This window comes from Macrosteles quadrilineatus, unplaced genomic scaffold, assembly GCF_028750875.1.
Source record: "Macrosteles quadrilineatus isolate MER2022 unplaced genomic scaffold, UCM_ALF_1.0 Scaffold_1__1_contigs__length_201487025, whole genome shotgun sequence".
NCBI classification, from domain to species: Eukaryota; Metazoa; Arthropoda; class Insecta; order Hemiptera; family Cicadellidae; genus Macrosteles; species Macrosteles quadrilineatus.
In genome coordinates this window covers 72,902,118-72,921,190 of record NW_026542594.1, presented here as the reverse complement: position 1 = coordinate 72,921,190, position 19,073 = coordinate 72,902,118, and the positions used below count along the sequence as shown (strand labels likewise).

Genomic DNA, 19,073 nt, shown 5'->3' with positions numbered 1-19,073 from the left:
TCCGAATCCATCGTAATACAGTAGCCTACATAACCTTTTGTCGAAATTATAGATACAAGCGGTTACGTGGCGCGAGCGCCGAGTGGCCCGAGCGCCGCGTGGACTACCTGACTATGTTTTGACAGTTTTGACATCTAGTTAACGAACCGGATAAATCAAGTGTACACTTAAACATGTCAAATTATCCATGTCGCCATGACTCATCTGCGCCCATATATGCGAGCTTTTGAAGCCTGTTTTTTTAAGAGCGTTCTTACATCTAATAACAATAGCATAAAAGTTTACCCTCTTATCTACTATTGAGATGCTTGCAGATGTTTTTTGTTGATTTTGTAGCGATTTGTATAAATAATTTGATTTGTATCGATAAAATAAAGAAACTAAATTGATTAATAATTTCCCTGTCAATCACTTGCTAGCATTCATCAGCTTCTCTTGTGACCGGTAACGTTTAAACTTCGGCTGCATCTAGGGATTTTATTTCATCTGACAGTAATTTTAGAGTAGCAACCATCTCCATTGTGGGAGTTGGTATAAGAAGTACCACAGATTATCATGTTAACCCTCGTCACATCTGCTTCATTGAGCAGACCCTTACAAGATTTATGGCTTCGGCGCTCGCACCACTAATTAAGCCGCGGCGCTCGCGCCAGTCGGCGCTCGGAGCACGACACCATACAAGCAACCATTTTGTTACAAGGGACAGGATGTTTATTTATAACCCCTCACTGTAGGCTCGAGCGAGGCAAAAAACTCTTGACCTTAGAGTTGTTAACCCCCCTACCCTGCCCTCCCTACAAGTTGCGTTGTTTGTTTACTCCAGCGATAAGATAATCAGTTCTCAAAATCGTAACGCACTTTATGATGTTATAAATTTGCCGCACAGATAACATATCAGATCAGATGTGGTCAAGCTACGATAACGAACGATGATGACAAACTGACAATAGGCTATGCTATATTTTTTGTGATCAATACAAAATAACCTATTCTTAGTCATATCCTGTAGAGATAAGCGTATGGTTCAGTTCTCATCGCCCAGCGTGGGAGCGGAAATGCCGAGATTCCTAGAAAGCGGCGGTTAAACCGAACTGCTCTCAAAGCAAGGTCGGTTAAAACAAACTGAATTATTTCACGATCGAAGGCGGATAACTTGATTATCGGTTAATACGAGGTCGGTTAAGAGGGGGTCTACTGTACAATGTATGCCTAACAAGAGGCACAACAGGTTTGGCATAAAAAAAATTCGAAATTTGTGACAGCGAAACCTCTTACGTCCTCCATTCGGAACTGTACAGCGGTAAGGACTTTATGTCAGATGGAGATGACCCCTTTTGCTTCAAGTATTCGTGTAGGTTGTACAACGAATGTGTATATAGTAATAAAAACCGTTATAAGTATTTTTTTTTTAGGAACAAGGTACATGTATTATATATCATTCTTTTCCTCATGAAATTGTGCACAATTTGTATATTTTGAAAAATTATTTTGAGTTCAATGGTTTGAGTTATAGAACGGAATATATATATGCATATAAATATAAAAAAATTCTGCTAAGTAAATATACAATTTTTTTTTGTAAATCAAAATTTCATATATAAAATTTATATAATACATTATTCCTTGTTTTTTGCTGAAAAAAAAGATATATAATGTAAACAGCTATGCAACACTCTATTTCACTATTTTCGTATTGGTATTTACAAACTTATTTACTGTTTAAAAAATGTGTTATAAAACATGTTGCGCGACCCATTAAAAACCCTTGCCACCACAGCATAAAAAGACTGCCAGCTCGAGGGTTAAAATAAAACACATTTCTTTGTAGCCCGGTATAGCCTATTTGGCCTTTCTTTATAAACTCCCATTTCTAGGTTAAGTTACAATTCAAACTGTCGCTGTCATGTTTCTGTCACCAGATTGAAAATTGCACAATCAAAATTACAAACAGAATTTATTTACAGAGTTTATTTTACTTTCTATTAAACTTCCACTAACAAAATCAATTTTATTTTAAGTTACAAATTCACGTTAAAGTAAAAACATTCAAAACTGACATTGACATAACTTCAATCACTCCAATCCATTGTTTTGTTGTTACGCCAGCTGTCACCATATCTGCTCTCTCTCTCTCTCTCTCTCTCTCTCTCTCTCTCTCTCTCTCTCTCTCTCTCTCTCTCTTTCTAGTCAGTCTGCTCATTCTGCTTCTGCTTTGTTTTCCCATCAAACAGCTGTTTTGCAGGGCTGACGTTGCCATATTTATCATTACACCATTATGGTGAATGTCGGTAAAATTATTATAAAATTGCTATAGCTTTTATTTCGTAAAAAAAAATAATAGTTTGACTAATTTTAATCATGTTTATGTAAACTGAATAGAAAATAAACTATACTTATAGTTTGTTTACGCCAATACCACAGCTGTAAAAGTACAACAATTATCGTCCATCTGACAACACAGAGTTTAAAGTGGAACTGATCTTTTCTTTCTGCCAAGACCCAATGAGATTGCGTCATTCAGATGCATCGATGTTCCTTGCAGTGTAACTTATCGGTTTGTAAAACTAAACACCAATACCGATTTATGTGAAAAAATATTATGCTACAACAGGTTATTTTTATTTGTTGTATTTCTATATTTTGGTATTAAATATTTTGTCATTTCTATATTTTGGTATAAAATATTTTTATGGCAGTTCAAACTAAATCTGATACTGTACTTTATATTGTCTTCAAGAATCGTCTGCCATTGTTATACTAGTCACGAGACTCCCTTGTTGACTATCGACTATTGCAATTCGATAGATTCATTCAATGCTATTTCAACTTGCTGTATCGTTATCGAGACGTATTGTTGACTGTTGTAGGAAAGTGAAAGTCTGTTGTTAGTTAATAGTCCTCTTGCTAGCTCTGCCAAATGACGATGGGTGTTTGTTGAACATTTGGTTTACGCTGGTCTAACCTATATGAGGTTTGATAGTTGTTTTTTGTAGGAATGGGGATTAAATAAGGCACCAACACAAAACAAAATACAATTTATTAAATATGGGTGTAGAAAATCGTGAAGTGGCACTATTTATAAATACTCGACTCGAATTTTCGAGTAGTAATTACTACTCGACTCGAGGTCGAGTATTTGAAAAAACTCGAGTAATTACTCGAAGGTCGAGTACTCGCCCACCCCTACTAATCTGTAAAATATGACTTGAAATTTGTTAAATGTTGGTTTTTTAGGCTGTTCTGGGACCCAAATGCACAGATGGTGAAGTTAACGTTGTTCAAGCCGAAGCCATGGGTTATAAATCAGACATCAAGTTTCCAATCGCAGTTCTGAAGGGTGGATCTCAGTCTCAGGCTGTCTTGGACCTTTTGTTCCCTGACCCCCCCGTCACATTCAAGTTAATACAAGGAAACGGCCCTGTCCATCTGCTTGGCAATCACTCTGTTGGATGTGAGTTAATATCTGTCTTAAATATAATTAATTTCTCTAAAGGGAAAAAAATCCGTGTAGGAAATCAATTTGAATTATGTAGGCTGCCTATTAGTAACTTATAGGCCTATGTGATCTTCATTAAACAAGAGTCAGGACAAGTAGTGCAGAAATTATTAACACTTAAAGTGCCTTTGACACGTTTGAACATGAAAATTGCATTTATTTCAATGTTAAGCAATGGCGGGAATTCCCGTCATCAGCACCCAACGTGTTAAGAGCCACACCTGGGTATATGTAATAAATATTTTTTTACCTTAATGGAGAATTCTGAGCTAAAATAAACTGCAAATTACTAGTGGACATGTAGGTAGTTATTTCTTGTTGAGATTGCTTTGTTGTGATTGAATTGCATAAAAGTATGTCTATGTCATTAGGCTATATAAAAAATATTCTTTTAGGAAATTTTTCATAATAGGGAATAAGTTATTTTGAAATGTATATAGGCCTATATTGTTTCTGTAAGTTACAAATAGTGATGGGTCGGTAATTCACGACTTTCATGATTTTGCCGCCATCACCTAAGACGATAAAGATTGTTTCCGTAACCGCGGGAGTCAATGATGTTGTCCACCCGGCCGCGGGAGATTTTCATGATCTTGCCGCCATCATGGAAGACAATGAAATGATGTCCATACGGCCGGGGAAGATGTTCATGATCTTGCAAGACGACGATGACGTTTCCGTGACCACTGGAGCCAATGATGATGTTTACATGGCCGCTGGAGATTCTTTTGCCGCAATCCCGGGAGACGATGATGACGTCTGCAGGGCCGCAAGAAAAGTTCATGATTTTGTCACGATCGCGGACAACGACAAAGACGTTTCCGTGACCGCGGACGTTCATGATGATGTCCACACGGCCTTGAGTGATGTTCATGATCTTGCTGCAACTGTGAAAAACAGTGACGATGTTTCAGTTTTTTAGAAATATATTTTGGATTTCACAATGATCTCACAATACGACGATAATCACACAATATTACTTTGAGTTTTGCTGGACTGAAAATACCAGGCTGGCACACCTCTATAGTACCTTAAATATGTTAGTTATTTGATTTGATAAGAAGGGTTTAAACTTGAAAATTGACAAGTTAGAATGTGTAATTGCTGCATACATTTTTTTACTAGAAAAACACCCTATTAGCCTACCTGAAAAATAAATAATAGAGAGACCTAAAGACAGGGGTTGGTGTAGTATAACAAATCCATTCAGAAAACTTGGTAAAACAATTTAAAAAATGGTATCTTGGTATTTAGAATTGTTTTAGCGAATTTCCCATATGGGGACTAAGCTATTACCTGAGGTCTCATGGTAAGACCTGGACCCGGGACAGATTTCCTTTTTTGTTTTGAGGTCCTCAGAGGCCAAAAATACCATCCATTCAAATTCATATATATGCATATATATATTTATTTAATGAAAAATCTATTTAAATAATATTAGAGTTTTGTCTGTACTTTGTTCAGAATCATAAATTTTTAGGTTATTTTTACGTTTTATACATTAAAGAAGCCGAAACAAGACTCATCTAAATTTCTGTCTGTCTTTCTCTCTGTCTGTAACACACAAGATGGCATTTTACACAATCTTGTCCTGGAAAACGAGAGTATCTTATCAAGATCCAAATCATTTTAATGTATTCACTGGATTGGCGAGAATGTCTTTAGCCATTAAAATATGGCCTCACTAATTTGTAGATAAAATTACGGACGTTCAAAAATGCAGTTTTGTGCGGTTTTTGTAAAGTTTTCGTCCAATTTTTATCACATAATCATCTATAAAATAACGAACAGCTGTTCGGATCAAGACTATTTTTCTAGCTGTCAATGATATGTTAACTGATATGTTAAATGTTGTTTACAAATACCGCAACCATTTCTGATCACGTTTTGAAGGCAAATCCCATCCAAGTGAGATTAAAAACTTGTTTCTTCCATAAAGGATTTAATTAATTGCAAGTGGAATAATATAGTGTAACCGTAAATTAAATTAAATAACTAGGCATCATCCAGGTCAGGAATCAGAGATTCTTTGTGTATAAAATTGTTCTTGAGTTTTGATAACCAGAAAGAAGACATTGAATCAGTGTTGTATAAGGCTGGAAAACTTAAATTTATTAGTGATTGTTGCCATTAGCTTAGAAACAAGGTTCCACTCATTGACGGCACTTCAATGGCTGTTGTGTATAAAGTGTAAAGTAAAAAATCACAACTGCAGTGGGTGATGGTAACAGAGGTTTACGCATGATGCTAAACTCGATTTTCCAATGTGTCACTTTCTGTTCCTACCATTGACTATAGTTCAATAGTTCCTCACCGTGTGATGCAATCACTGGACCTTACAGCCAATAGGCCCATAGCCCCTCTCTTGGGTACGTACGCCTATCCAATCATTTGTAACAACCTTTTTGACAACGATCCTTGATACTGGTACTTTTCCCTATAATACACGGCCTACCTACTTAAGAAATAAAATTACAAACGTCCAAAAACCCAACGTTGTGTGATTTTTGTCACATTTCCTTCTAATGTTTTTTTTCTTTTCTTTCTAACTGACACCGATAAGTCTACAGTAAGAGTTGTTTACAAATAAAACAATTAATGGGAAAACTTTATTGCCGATAACTTTTTACGAGAAAATCCAAAACCAAGAGATCAATAACCTTGATTAACGCATATAATTGGTCGGATGTATAGTTCTTAACTGTAAACGTTGGTTTTTGGTACTGGTTCTTTTCCTCCGAACCGTTGGTAGCAGCAAGAATAATTTTTACGTACCAACACATCACTTTAATTTACAAATTAGCTATCGTTGGTGTTGCACCTTATTTATTACAGGCGTATTCAATTTAATTGATGTCTTAACTGTATAAGTTTTGCTTTTTCTGTCTGGATTCCAAAATGTTAGTTTAATGCTAAGAAAACGATAACGCATTTTAGTGAAGCATTTATTCAGCAAACCATCATGAATTGTTCAAACGCTTTAAACGTTGTTTATGTATCAATGGTTCGTGGCCTATTTGGTAATTTTTACTATAAATTACCATTCTAAATCGTCTATAGTACTTAATTTCATATAGCAAGCTGATTCACTTAGCATTTTGACAGAATTTCGGGTCATCTTATATCTATCTGAAAGTATGCAAACCAACTGCTGTGCTTAATATAAGAAGGTTATAACTGATTAAACAAAGATCCCCGTGCGTAGAACGGGCACACAGCTAGTAAATAATAGAGAGACATAAAGACAGGGGTTGGTGTAGTATAACAAATCCATTCAGAAAACTTGGTAAAACAATTTAAAAAATGGTATCTTGGTATTTAGAATTGTTTTAGCGAATTTCCCATTTGGGGACTACTGTCGGGGAAAAAAGTTTAGACACTCGAGTTTGGAGCTCTACAGAAAAGTGACCAACTAACTTAGAAAAACACGTAGTATATATAAATTTTCGTTGTTTTATTCTACGTATTCCTGTGAAAACAAAAACATTTTAGCTCGTTTAGGAAATTTTTTATGACAGTCGGAAGGTAAAAACTCCCTGTTTTTAGAGTATCAAAAACCATCTTATGACTTTGAAAATTCGCACAATGTAAACTAAACGTCAGAACTTTATCAAACTTTAATACTGAACCATGCCCTCGCGCCTGCACCCAGACTAACGAAAAGGAAGCGTGATCCATGCGCAGGCCCGAGGAGCGGCTCACAAAACTTTACTTAACAAAATGAGAACCATGGATGGAGGCTCAAGAACAACACGCCATTTGAGAGAAACGAGCTGTAATTAACCATTTAAAAGAATAACACAACAACAATAATTAACAATAATACATGAATTAAATACTCTCAATTAAACTTTAAAAAAATTTTGATACCCGTTTACCCTACTAACTTACAATTATTTCATTAATCATTTTCAAATAGGCTAAATTTCAAAAATAAATCTTACTAGCTTTTACCTTTCAAAAAAACTTTTAAATTAACAAATTACAACAATGATATATATAATGACTCTTATAATAAATTCATTTTATCTGGTAACTATAGAAACTTGAGGGGCCCCAAATTAGAATTCAATAGAATATTTAATAAAATTATAAAATTTAAAAAGATCAACAAGTAGCCTAAAGAATTAAAATTTAAAAAGAATAACAATTAATAAACTATGTATAGGCCTATAACAAAAATAATTTCAAATAGTCTCTTGGGTTGCTTTTTTTTTTATAAATAAAATCAAAAAACATAACGACAGTGGGTAACTTGCGGTAGTGCGGTTGGGTTTTGGGCCAGGTCTAGAAGTTCAGCACCGGAGGGGGAACCAAGCAGGGCGGAGAGGGGGCCAAGGTCTACGAGGCAGCCATGAGTTACAAATTTCCTCCGCCAAGGTCGAAACGGTCCAGTGCATAGTCCTCCTCACGGGCCCCAAAAGGCGCGCGTGGCACGATAAATTTACACCATTGCGTAGCAGAACAAAAGTAAAGAACAATTAACAAAACTGCTTTGCAAAAAATAAAGCATAGAAACAGATGTTAAAGGATAAATTTGTTCTGAAAATCCTCTGCGAGGCAAACGGCTCTGACGTACGCAATTGGCTGCCTAACACCATCCACCTCTTGTGACAACACAGCCGCAATTGCGACGGAGGAAGCATCTGTTTGCAAGACAAAGTTTTGATTGAAATCCGGCATCGCCAAAACAGGGGGCTGCATGATAGCCTCCTTGAGAAGGTCAAAAGACGTCTGCTGCGCTTCACCCCAGACAAACTTGGCGCCCTTCTTCCGAAGCTCATTGAGAGGAGCCGCCAATTCAGCAACATTGGGTATGAAGCGTCGGTAAAAACCTACCATGCCGATGAACCTAGCAATACCCTTGACATCTCTGGGAGGAGGAAACTCCCTGATAGCCTGGGTTCTAGCGGGGTCGATGCAGACGCCTCTATGAGAGATAAGATGACCAAGGAACGAAATTTCCGGCTTTGCAAAACTAACCTTGTCAGGATTCACGGTAAGGCCAGCCCTATTCAATCTACTCATGACTTCTTCAAGATGAATCAGGTGATCTTCGAAGCTCTCACTGTACACCAAGAGATCGTCGAGGTAATTGAACACAAACTTGAACTTGACATCATGAAAGATGGAATCAAGGAGTCTGGTGAGAGTCTGGGCCCCCACAGCAAGACCCATCGGAACTCTTGTGAACTGATACAAATTCCACGGAACGCAGAAAGCAGTGAGAGGTCGAGACTCAGGTTTCAAAGGAATCTGATGATAGGCCTGATTCAGATCAAAAACAGAAAAATACTTGGCCTTACCGAACCAATCAAAAGCAGAATGCAAATCGGGGAGAGGCACAGAGTCGATTTCAATTTGCGCATTCAATTTGCGATAGTCCAAAACCATTCGGGACTTGCCATTGGGTTTTGGGACGAGAAAAGCTGGACTAGCGTAGCTCGAACGGGAAGGTTCAATGACACCATTTTCCAGAAGTTCGTCAATGATTTTTCTGAGAGTTTCCATTTTGGGTGGAGCTAATTTGTATGGGTGAGAGCGAACGGGACGGGTATCTGTTAGACGAATCTCGTACTCTAACAGGTTAGTGACTCCAAGCTTTGGCGTCAGCACATCTGGGAAACGAGAACACAAGGTTCTGATGGCTTCAGCCTCGCAAGTAGTCAGATGCCCTAACGGATCAATTGTTGGCTTGCTGGGTATCTCAGGCTCGACTACCGCAGCACCACCACCAATTTCATCAGCAAAAGATATTAATACCCGTCTCGCAAATCGGAAAAAACACTGACCTCTGCCTAAATCCAAAATTAGGCCAGTGTGCTTGATAAAATCCGCTCCCAAAATGACAGGGAAACAAAGGTCCTTAGCCACCCAAAAACTCCAAACCCAAGAAAAATGTTCAATTTTGAACTTGAAACGGGCTTCATAGATGATGGGAAGGGGTGAATTTGACGCAGTCCAGCAGATAGGGGTTTTTCGCTCAACTTGCTTGATAAGGGAGTGTTGCACGACGTCCAAGTGCCACGACGTCCAATAATATTTTTTCAGTGCCACGACGTCCAAAACATAATTTTTGAGTTGTTGCACGACGTCCAAGTACCACGACGTCCAAAAGTACAGTAACTGACAAAAATATAGTCTTTCTACAAGCTTTGGACGTCGTGGTACTTGGACGTCGTGAAACAGCGCACTGTAGAATTGTAAAAAAGTATCATTTGCACCACGTCCAAAGCCTCTGCCAGTTGCACGACGTCCAAGTGCCACGACGTCCAAAGTGCCTGCACACTGTGAACTTTGTTTGCCGACCACAGTGCATACAGTTCGCATTGCAATTATTGAAGGCAACTAGGCCTAGTCAACTGTTTGAAAGTTGTCAATCGCTTCGTCTTCGATTAATGTTTAAATTATTCAATATTCAATGGTTCTAATTGAACTAATTATTGCATTAGCTTAAATTTTTTATATGTAAAATAAATACTATGTCACCGTAAAATGTAATAATGCAGTATTTCTGATGTTATGATTGCATAATTTATTTCTACAAAATAGAGTAATGTCATAGAAACGAGATAAATAAATGACTACACTATTCACTATATTGTATGATTAATACAATAAATTAATCACTAGTCCAAAAGTAAATATGGTAGGTTTAATGTGAGTAGTGGTAGAATTCTAAGTACTGCAGTAGAATAGAGTTGTCGTACTATATCAATTGGTAGCGAATTTACTCGTAAGATAAAATGTATGCACAGTTTTATAACAGCTGTAAGACTTCCCATTTAAGTACCGGTATCATTGAAATTGCATAACTTCCATTGAACAGAAATGAGATAAGTAGATATTGATACACAGATATATGAATTTTCATACACTTATAATATGACTAATTCAAAAAAGGTTTATCCGTAAAATGTGCTAAATATCATGTGAACTATCACTTATCAACTTTTTAAGCTATAATGGTGTTTCTACATTGGTTAAAATTGTATCCTGTGAAACATGTATTTTTTAAACTAAAAGAAGGTTTTCTTTTAGTACAAACCTTGCTCTATTAGTGTATACAAAAATAATTTCACTATTTTACGAGATCAATGTTTGACAACAAATGGTTGAAGCAGATATTCAGAGAGTGTCTCCAGCTGATGCAGTAATAAAAACGTATTTTAGCCATAGCACAGACAATATATAATACTATAATAGTAATCTATCTATCCATCTATATATATAAAAGGCAAAGCCCTCACTGACTGACACACTCACTCACTCACTCATCACTAATTCTCCCACTTCCTATTTACCTAGGAGGCTGAAATTTGGTACACTGATTCTTTAGGCATTAAATAGGAAAACTAAGTTGTTTTTATTCTGATCGGACTCTCGGGCTCCGCCCCAGTGGCTCTGGAGTTTCCCATGTTAACCTTATGAGTACTCATATTTAAATGGAATTAATGAATCTTAACAGCTGTTTCAATTAAACAAGTTGGTTCTGTTCTATGATGAATGCAATAGCATTAAAGTTACAAGTATTACCAACAGGGTGCAGCACAATTATTTTTTTTAATTTATGACAACAGCTAATTTGCAACCAAAAGGTGAGTGAGCGTAGCGAACAAACTTCAACCTGGAGGCGACTTAGCGTAGCGAACGAGCTAACCTGAAGGCAAGTGAGCGCAGCGAACGAGCTCTAACCTAAAAGGTGAGTGAGCGTAGCGAACGAACTTCAACCAGGATGTGATTGAGCCATGCGAACGAGCTCACTTATGAAGTAAAACGGGGCAAAGCCCGCGGGTACAGCTAGTACTATTATAAAGAAGAGGTGGTGTCTGTGCGTATGTGTGTTTTGTGTATGTGTGTCTGTGTGTTTGTATGAGATAATCTCAAAAAGTACGGAACCGATTGGGCTCAAATTGCACGCAAATGAAGCTACAGCTCCGAAGTTATATATTATACAACTATTCCCTCTTCGTTATTGTCCTAGGGTTCTGCCCCGTGGGCTTTCGAAAATTTGAGGTAAGAGATTTTAAAATATTGATTGATGGTATCGATGGTAACAAGAGAAAACCTACAAAATTGTTATTTTTTTTACAAGTATTTATTTACAATCTATTCTATACTAGAACAATAAGTAAATTTCATGACCCTTTTAACAGGGGTTGGATCCCCTCATTAAGTGCACTAACATACAAAAAATTTTAAAAAATTGAACTAAAAACGATTTGGAAGATCTATTGGATTAACTCTTTTGAGCCTATGTAGCTTCACTATTATCGAGGAGGTTAACTGCCAGGAAATTTTGATGGATTTCTAATTTTCTTTGATATTTTTCACTTCGTTTTTTTATTTCTTCTCTAACATAGGGTAATTTTGTATCTTGATGAATAACTTTATTTGTGACAAACCAAGGTGCTTGTAAAATCTTTCTTAGTGTTTTAGATTGAAATCGTTGAACTATTTCTATGTTCGAGTTTGAAGTGGTTCCCCAGAGTTGGATACCGTAGGTCCAAATAGGTTTCAATATAATTTTGTATAAAAATAATTTATTTTCAACAGATAATTTTGAGTTTCGACCAATAAGCCAATTTAGTTTGTTTGTTTTTAAATTTAAATGAAGTCGTTTGTTTCAAATGTGTGAATGCCATGTAAGCCGTCTGTCGAGATGCATACCAAGGTACTTAACTTTGTTGGATTGTGGAAGCATTACATTATTCAATGTTACTGGGGGACAAGTTCTTGTAGACATGGTAAATGTAACTTGAACGGATTTTGTTTCATTTACTTTAATTTTCCAATTGTGTAGTCACTGAGACAAATCGTCTAATGCAGCCTGAAGGTTTGATGATGCTAGAATAGGATCCTGATTTGATGACCAAAAAGCAGTGTCGTCTGCAAATGTTGCAACTGTAATACCCTGAGTACTTGGAAGGTCATACGTGAACAAAATATACAAAATAGGTCCAAGAACACTGCCTTGTGGTACACCTGATTCAATTTCATGCACATCTGTAACTACATCTTGATATTTAATTTGACAAAAGCGTTTGGACACATACGATTTCGACACTCCATAGTGTGTATGGGGCAGCAAAGTTTTAATTTTGAACAATAGTCCTGTGTGCCAGACTTTATCAAACGCCTGGGCTACGTCCAAAAAGCAGATGAACAAAACGTTTATTTTCAAGATCTTCCTTGATAACATTCACTATTCTATGCACTTGCTCAATGGTGGAATGCTTTCGGCGGAATCCAAACTGATGGGAAGGCAACAATTCTTTTTCGTCAATTATAATTTGCAGTCTTTTTAAAAAAAAGTTTTTCAAAAACTTTTGAAACCACGGGAAAAAGAGATATAGGCTGATACGAGGATGCTTTTTTTAAAGGTTTACCAGGTTTCGGAATAACAACAATTTGTGAAACCTTCCACTGTATTGGGAAGTATTCGAGGCGTAAAACTGCATTAAAAAGTACTGTAAGGAATACTATTCCTTTTCTAGGCAGCTCTTTCAACACTTTACCTGTTATCAGATCATAACCGGGGGCTTTTTTGCCGTTTAAATCGTCTTTTATTACTTTAGCTACTTCGGATGGTGTAAACAATTTGATCGGTAAATCAAGTTTATTTGGAGAATCGAGGAATTCCAAAATTTCTTGTTCAACGTTTGAATTTATATTACTGTATATGGTTTGAACACTTCTTTAAAGTATGAAGCAAAGACATCTGCTTTCTCGATGTTGTTTTTGGCCCAAGAACCATCTTCTTTTAGAATAGGTGGAATGCAAATTTGTGGACGTTTTAAGTTTTTTGTAACTTTCCAAAGCTGGAGTAGTCACTAGCTTCAGATGGAGAAAGGTTTGATGTGAAATCTTGAAATCTGTCATTGTTTAATTTAAACAGTAACCTTTTTAGTTGTTGAGTGGCCCTGTTTGGATTTCTTTTATCCGTCTGATCTCTAGAGTTTTGCCATATTCTACGGAGTCGGCGTTTTCGGCAATTTTCCTTTTAATGTCAATTGGATAGCTTATTCCTGATTTTATATTAAGTTTATTTTGGTCTGGAGTTGCTCTCCAAGCGGAGTCTTGAACTGTTTTGTTGAAATGTTCAACAGCAAGATTCAAATCTTCTTCGCTCTTCAAACACACAGAAATCTTTAAATTTTAATTCATTAATTCACGAGAATAATTCCAATCTGTATTTTTGTTACATAAATGTGGTGGAATAGGTTTGAATATAACAGTTGAAGCGATCGTTAAAATTACAGGTGAGTGGTCTGAGGAAAGGTCCGGAGATTGCTCGATTGTCCCACAATCTCGGGATACACCTTTCGTAACGAAAAAATCAAGAAGGTCTGGTATTTTTTTTACGATCAGAGGGCCAATATGTCGGTTCACCTAATTTAAATTTAAAAATGTTAACAACCAGAACTAAATGTCAAATGAATTTTGATTTCACAATTCCACACAGCTGGTTCAAACATATTAAATAATGCAAGAATATGAGAACAGAGAGGGTAAGGATTATAAATTTAAAAAAATGATGTTACTAGCCCGAATGTAAACATTATTTTACATTACTTAAATGTAGCTGTCAAACCATATGTTAATGTAATTTAATTAGTATATAATTCTTTCAGTTACTTCATTTGTTTATGTTTATGATCTATTATACTGAGTCTGTTCTATTTTTGTGAAATGCTCTAATAATATTTTACTGGGAATAATTCGTTTTAAAAGAAATCATTCATCATGGATATAGGAAATAATTAAGATTCTATAATCGTTGCCCTATCAACCTAGGCCCTTTTCCTGAGTGTTATGAGGTTTATGTTTTGATTTATTTTTGTGTAAACCGTAATATAATCCCCCTGCCACAGCAAATCTGTAGACTGAATTTCCATTTGCCTGATTATATAATTTCACTAAAATATGTTAGAAAATTACCCTATTTTCCATATTTATTTATATTTTCCTATTTTTCTATTTGTCGGTTTGGAACTATTGTGATAGCTTTATGTTAACAGTGCAAACCATGGATGTATGGATGTATGGATGGATGGATGTATGGATGGATGGATGTATGGATGGATGTATGGATGGATGGATGGATGGATGTTTGTGACAAGCAAACGCGAAAAATACTAAACCGACAAGGTTGAAATTTGGTATGATGATAGATGACATCCCCGATTAACATATTCTTACCTCAAAAATTCTTTCAGTCTCCGCCCCGGTGGCTCTGGCTCTGGACTTTCTCATGTTAACCTTATGAGTATTCATATTTAAAGAAATTAAAGAATTTTGTCAGCCGTTTCAATTGTACAAGTTGGTTCTATGATATTAAACAGCATTAAAAAGTTATAAGGCTTGCCTAACAGGGTGCAGCACTATTATATTGTTTGTTTGCATTAATGACCACAGCTAATTTGAACCAACTAGCAAAAAAACAAAAGTTGTGGTACACAATGAGAACTTTACTTTTTTCCATGGTTTAGGTGCAGTGGTAGAACATCAGGACTACGGTAGATGTGTGCTACACTATAGGATACCGTATAAATTAAAAGACCAATTTTTTTTAAATCGTGTCCTCTCCCATAACTGCAATAAGCATTTATACTTATATGCCCAGCCCGTACGAAGGACGGGTACTCTGCCAGTAACACAATAATACAAATACAGTATACTAATACAATAATACTGTAGGTTTCCGTAGTCTGTGGCCATAGGTTCGTCTGAACTGTCAATAAATTCTGAGAAATTCACAGTTGTAAATTCTTACTAGTCTTTTTCTAAGTTCACGTTGCACTCGCAATTAGTTCGGATATTTTATCTAGGAAAGCAGGTATGCCCTAAGTCATAGCATTTGTAGGTTAGTTAAGTATAATAATAACAAACATGCTTATCTTAGGTTTGTAGGCATACTTGTTCAAGAATATGCCGTGGTAAGTTTTGTTTATAAATTTTATTTTTTAATTCTTGTCTAATGACGATATTGATTTGTATTTGTGCGAAAATGTTAATTTATTTGTCAAGAGCATGAGCGGCCCTCTAGTCGATGTATTTTACATGAAGAACAACATGAAAAAGAATAAATTAAAGGAAGGTAAAAAACGGATCAGTTGCTGAAGGTCTAAATCTCGGAAGGTCTAATCAGACCTTCGACACACATTTTGCAGTTTGTATGTGGTTTGTACTTTATGCTGAGGATCCCATGAATCCTGTACAAAATAAAAAAAATGTTTCATTCAAACTACAAGTTTATTACTTTTCCGAGAACCAGCCTTTATCAGGACTTCCGCTCCCACGCTAGTTGGAAACATGGGCAACATAAACTGTGCTACATGAAAACAATAAATCTTGAGAAAATATACTGTACTGTTGAATTTTGAGGCTGTGGTGTTCCTTCGTAAACACATTCAATTATAATCTAAGAATATGTAAATTTATTGTTATACGTTAACTTTATTGATATTCGATTTGCTACAGTACTATTAAAACCTATAACATTTCCAATTCATGTGCGTTGTATTTTAGAGTTGGGGAAACAAAAGAACCCTGATGTGTACAACTTATTTATATGATATTCTCATTGGTTGCAATTTAAATTAAATAAATTTAAATTTTGGTTTTTTTGTTGGTTGCAGTGGTGTAGCAAACACAAACACAAAATTTATTGAAATAAAATTAAGTCAGTGTTAAGTGAATACTATTAATAAACATATTTGCGACATAAGAACATTTAATTGAAGCCTAAAAACAGTTCGAAAAAGGCATTCTATTCTTTATACTAGTAAAAATTAAAATGAGGGTATAAAAAATAGTTTTCAAAGATCATGTTGATCAATGTACATTCATCTTGTCTTGGAAAAATGAGTATTTAAAAGCTTACTCCAAACATAATGAAGTTTATCGGTTGTTAACAAAATGTCATCATTTTTCAAACCATGTAAACCTTATAGTTTTCCAACTGTTGCCTTGTTTATTTTTTTTATTTATTTATTTATTTTTTTACTTTGTGATGTTTCAATTAATGGTACAAATATTCATAGTATATATATTTCTGAACAAGAACATATACCCATGTATATATAACTAGTAAAGGTTCCATAAGCATTTTACACGAGAGAACACTATTCGGCAAGTAGCCGGTCATCGTAACCGGTCATCATGAAGGAGCTTGGACGTCGTGCAACAGCGCTGAGCTATATTGGACGTCGTGCAACAGTCAAATATTTATTGGACGTCGTGGCACTTGGACGTCGTGCAACTGGCAGCGACTTTGGATGTCGTGCAAATGTTACTTTTTTACAATTCTATAGTGCGCTGTTTCACGACGTCCAAGTGCCACGACGTCCAAAGCTTGTAGAAAGACTATATTTTTGGCAGTTACTGTACTTTTGGACGTCGTGGCACTTGGACGTCGTGCAACAACTCAAAAATTATGTTTTGGACGTCGTGGCACTGAATAAATATTATTGGACGTCGTGGCACTTGGACGTCGTGCAATGCATCCCTTGATAAGCCCAGACGATTCAAGTTTTTCAAAAAGGGACAAGGAAATGAGGCAACGGGCTGACCCAGAATCCACTAGGGCCTTCTGCACCGTGGAACCTATGAAGATGTTGAGACGTGGGCAAGTTGAGCGCGCCGCTTTCACGCCCATGGTAGCAAGGCCCGCAATCCCCCGCAGCAGAGGCTCGGTCACAGGCACAACACTCCCAGAAGGGGAGGCAACAGAAACATTAACTGACTTTAACTTAGAATTTGACTTACTTGAAAAAACATTCAAATTATTGCCCTTTACATTATCACCAACAACCTCACAGGAAGGATTGGGCAATTTTTCCTCCTGTGAGCAAACTAGTTTTTTGGACCACGTCCAAAATTTCCACCTTGACGGCAATGCCGCCGAATGTGACCTGGTTGCCCACAACCAAAACAAACAACAGGTTGCCTCTGCCACTGCGGCGGTTCAGGACCCAACCCCACGGGTGCTACGACAGCATGATGACCAGCTAGGGGAAGATGCCCCGCCGCTTGGTCTCTCTGAAAATCAGCGTCCTGGACAGATCTCGAAAGGATGGAAAGTCTGTCCAGATCCGCAAAAGATGAAGGCCGTGGTGCAAAAACCAGACGGGAGCGTTCCTCAGGCTTCAACCCCTGAAGCACAATGTCAATGAGCTCAAGCTCACTGATCCCCAAACGCAAGACCCTTTCCACCGTGCGAATGTCCCCCACGTACTGGCTGAGAGGCTCGGCTGGCTGCTGAGGACGAAAAACTCTCTCAACTTTCAGCTTCTCCATGACCCGACGGGGCATGAAAAGCTCCAAAACTTCTTTATGAAAAACATCAAAGGTGACGCCTCTGCGCAAACAATCAAGCAATCTGTCCCCCAACGGTTTCAGACAGTATGGAGCAATGAGTTCCATCAAAGTTGCGTCTGACATGCCAGGGTATTCACGCATGCGCAAAACACTCTCCAGAAAAAAACAAAGACCATTTACATCTAACCCGTCCACCGGCCGGAAACCACTCAGGACAGAGGCAAGGGGATGGGGAAGTTTGCCAAAGGAGTTAGAGATGGAAGGGGAACTATGAACTTGAGAAGGAAAGGGAGATGGGGACTGGACATTCAGCGTAGCCGCAGCCAAGGTGGACGTGTGAGAGGGGGACGGTGTGACATTTGCATTTGACATTTGAACATTTGCAGGCAACTGGAGCAGTGTACTTGGCGTAGGCGGAGCCTGGGGGGTACCCACTGGAGCCACAACTTCAACAACAGACTTTGGCACTTCGTTTGAAATTTCCAAAGAACGGTTGTCTTCAAAAATTTCGACTTTCTCTTTGACAGACTTTCCTGCCTTAATACTCTCCAAAATTCCTTCCAGCTCAAGAATTCTGGCTTCCACCCAGCTCTTGTCCTCATCTTGGATTTCAGGTTGCCCTGAAACCAAGAGCAGACGCTTACGCCAGTGCGTCAGCTGTGTGATAGCCGAACCCTTAGCTGAGCCCATAGGCAAACTACTCCAACTATCAATTTCCCCACTTAGCTCTTCCATCCTCTCTTTACATGCCTCCAGTTCCTCATCCAAACTGAGCGACTCAACCCAAGCTTGAGGCATGCTAGAAATTTGTCTGAACTGTGTACGCAAAGTGCGTACATCAGTTCCAGGAGTCTCCCCCCGGGACCGCACCTCGTACACCAGCTCCGGCTTCCTCAAATATTCCGGCACAATTGACGCCATACCGAGTCTCAACCAGTACTTGACTCAAAACAGACAACAAAAATTTTTTCACAAAACAAACACAGAAATTTAATTCCTAAGGCTTCTGGACGTTGATGCCTACGCACCTGATGGGGCCCAAAAGAAGAACCTGCCCATTCATACCGCAAGTACCGCAAGAAAAAACAACAACAAATGACCCACGAACGTACACACACACAAACATACACTAGACAACACCTAACACTTGTGTGATAAGTTGTACACATTTTTTTTTTTTTTTTTTTTTTTTTTTTTTGACACATGACCATGCTTTTGACACTCTTGCTCCCGAAGGATGCAAGTCATTACCACC

The 19,073-nt window shown here is 37.4% G+C and overlaps 1 protein-coding gene across 1 annotated transcript in view; it reads left to right on the top strand.

Annotated features, from left to right (window-relative positions):
* The window catches only part of LOC128983579 (nucleoplasmin-like protein ANO39), an 87,915-nt gene that overhangs the window by 35,078 nt on the left and 33,764 nt on the right, over positions 1–19,073 (top strand). Inside the window, exon 3 of the mRNA XM_054402915.1 lies at positions 3,235–3,451. Within this exon, the coding sequence (XP_054258890.1) occupies positions 3,235–3,451 (217 nt within the window). The remainder of the gene's footprint in view (positions 1–3,234; positions 3,452–19,073) is intronic.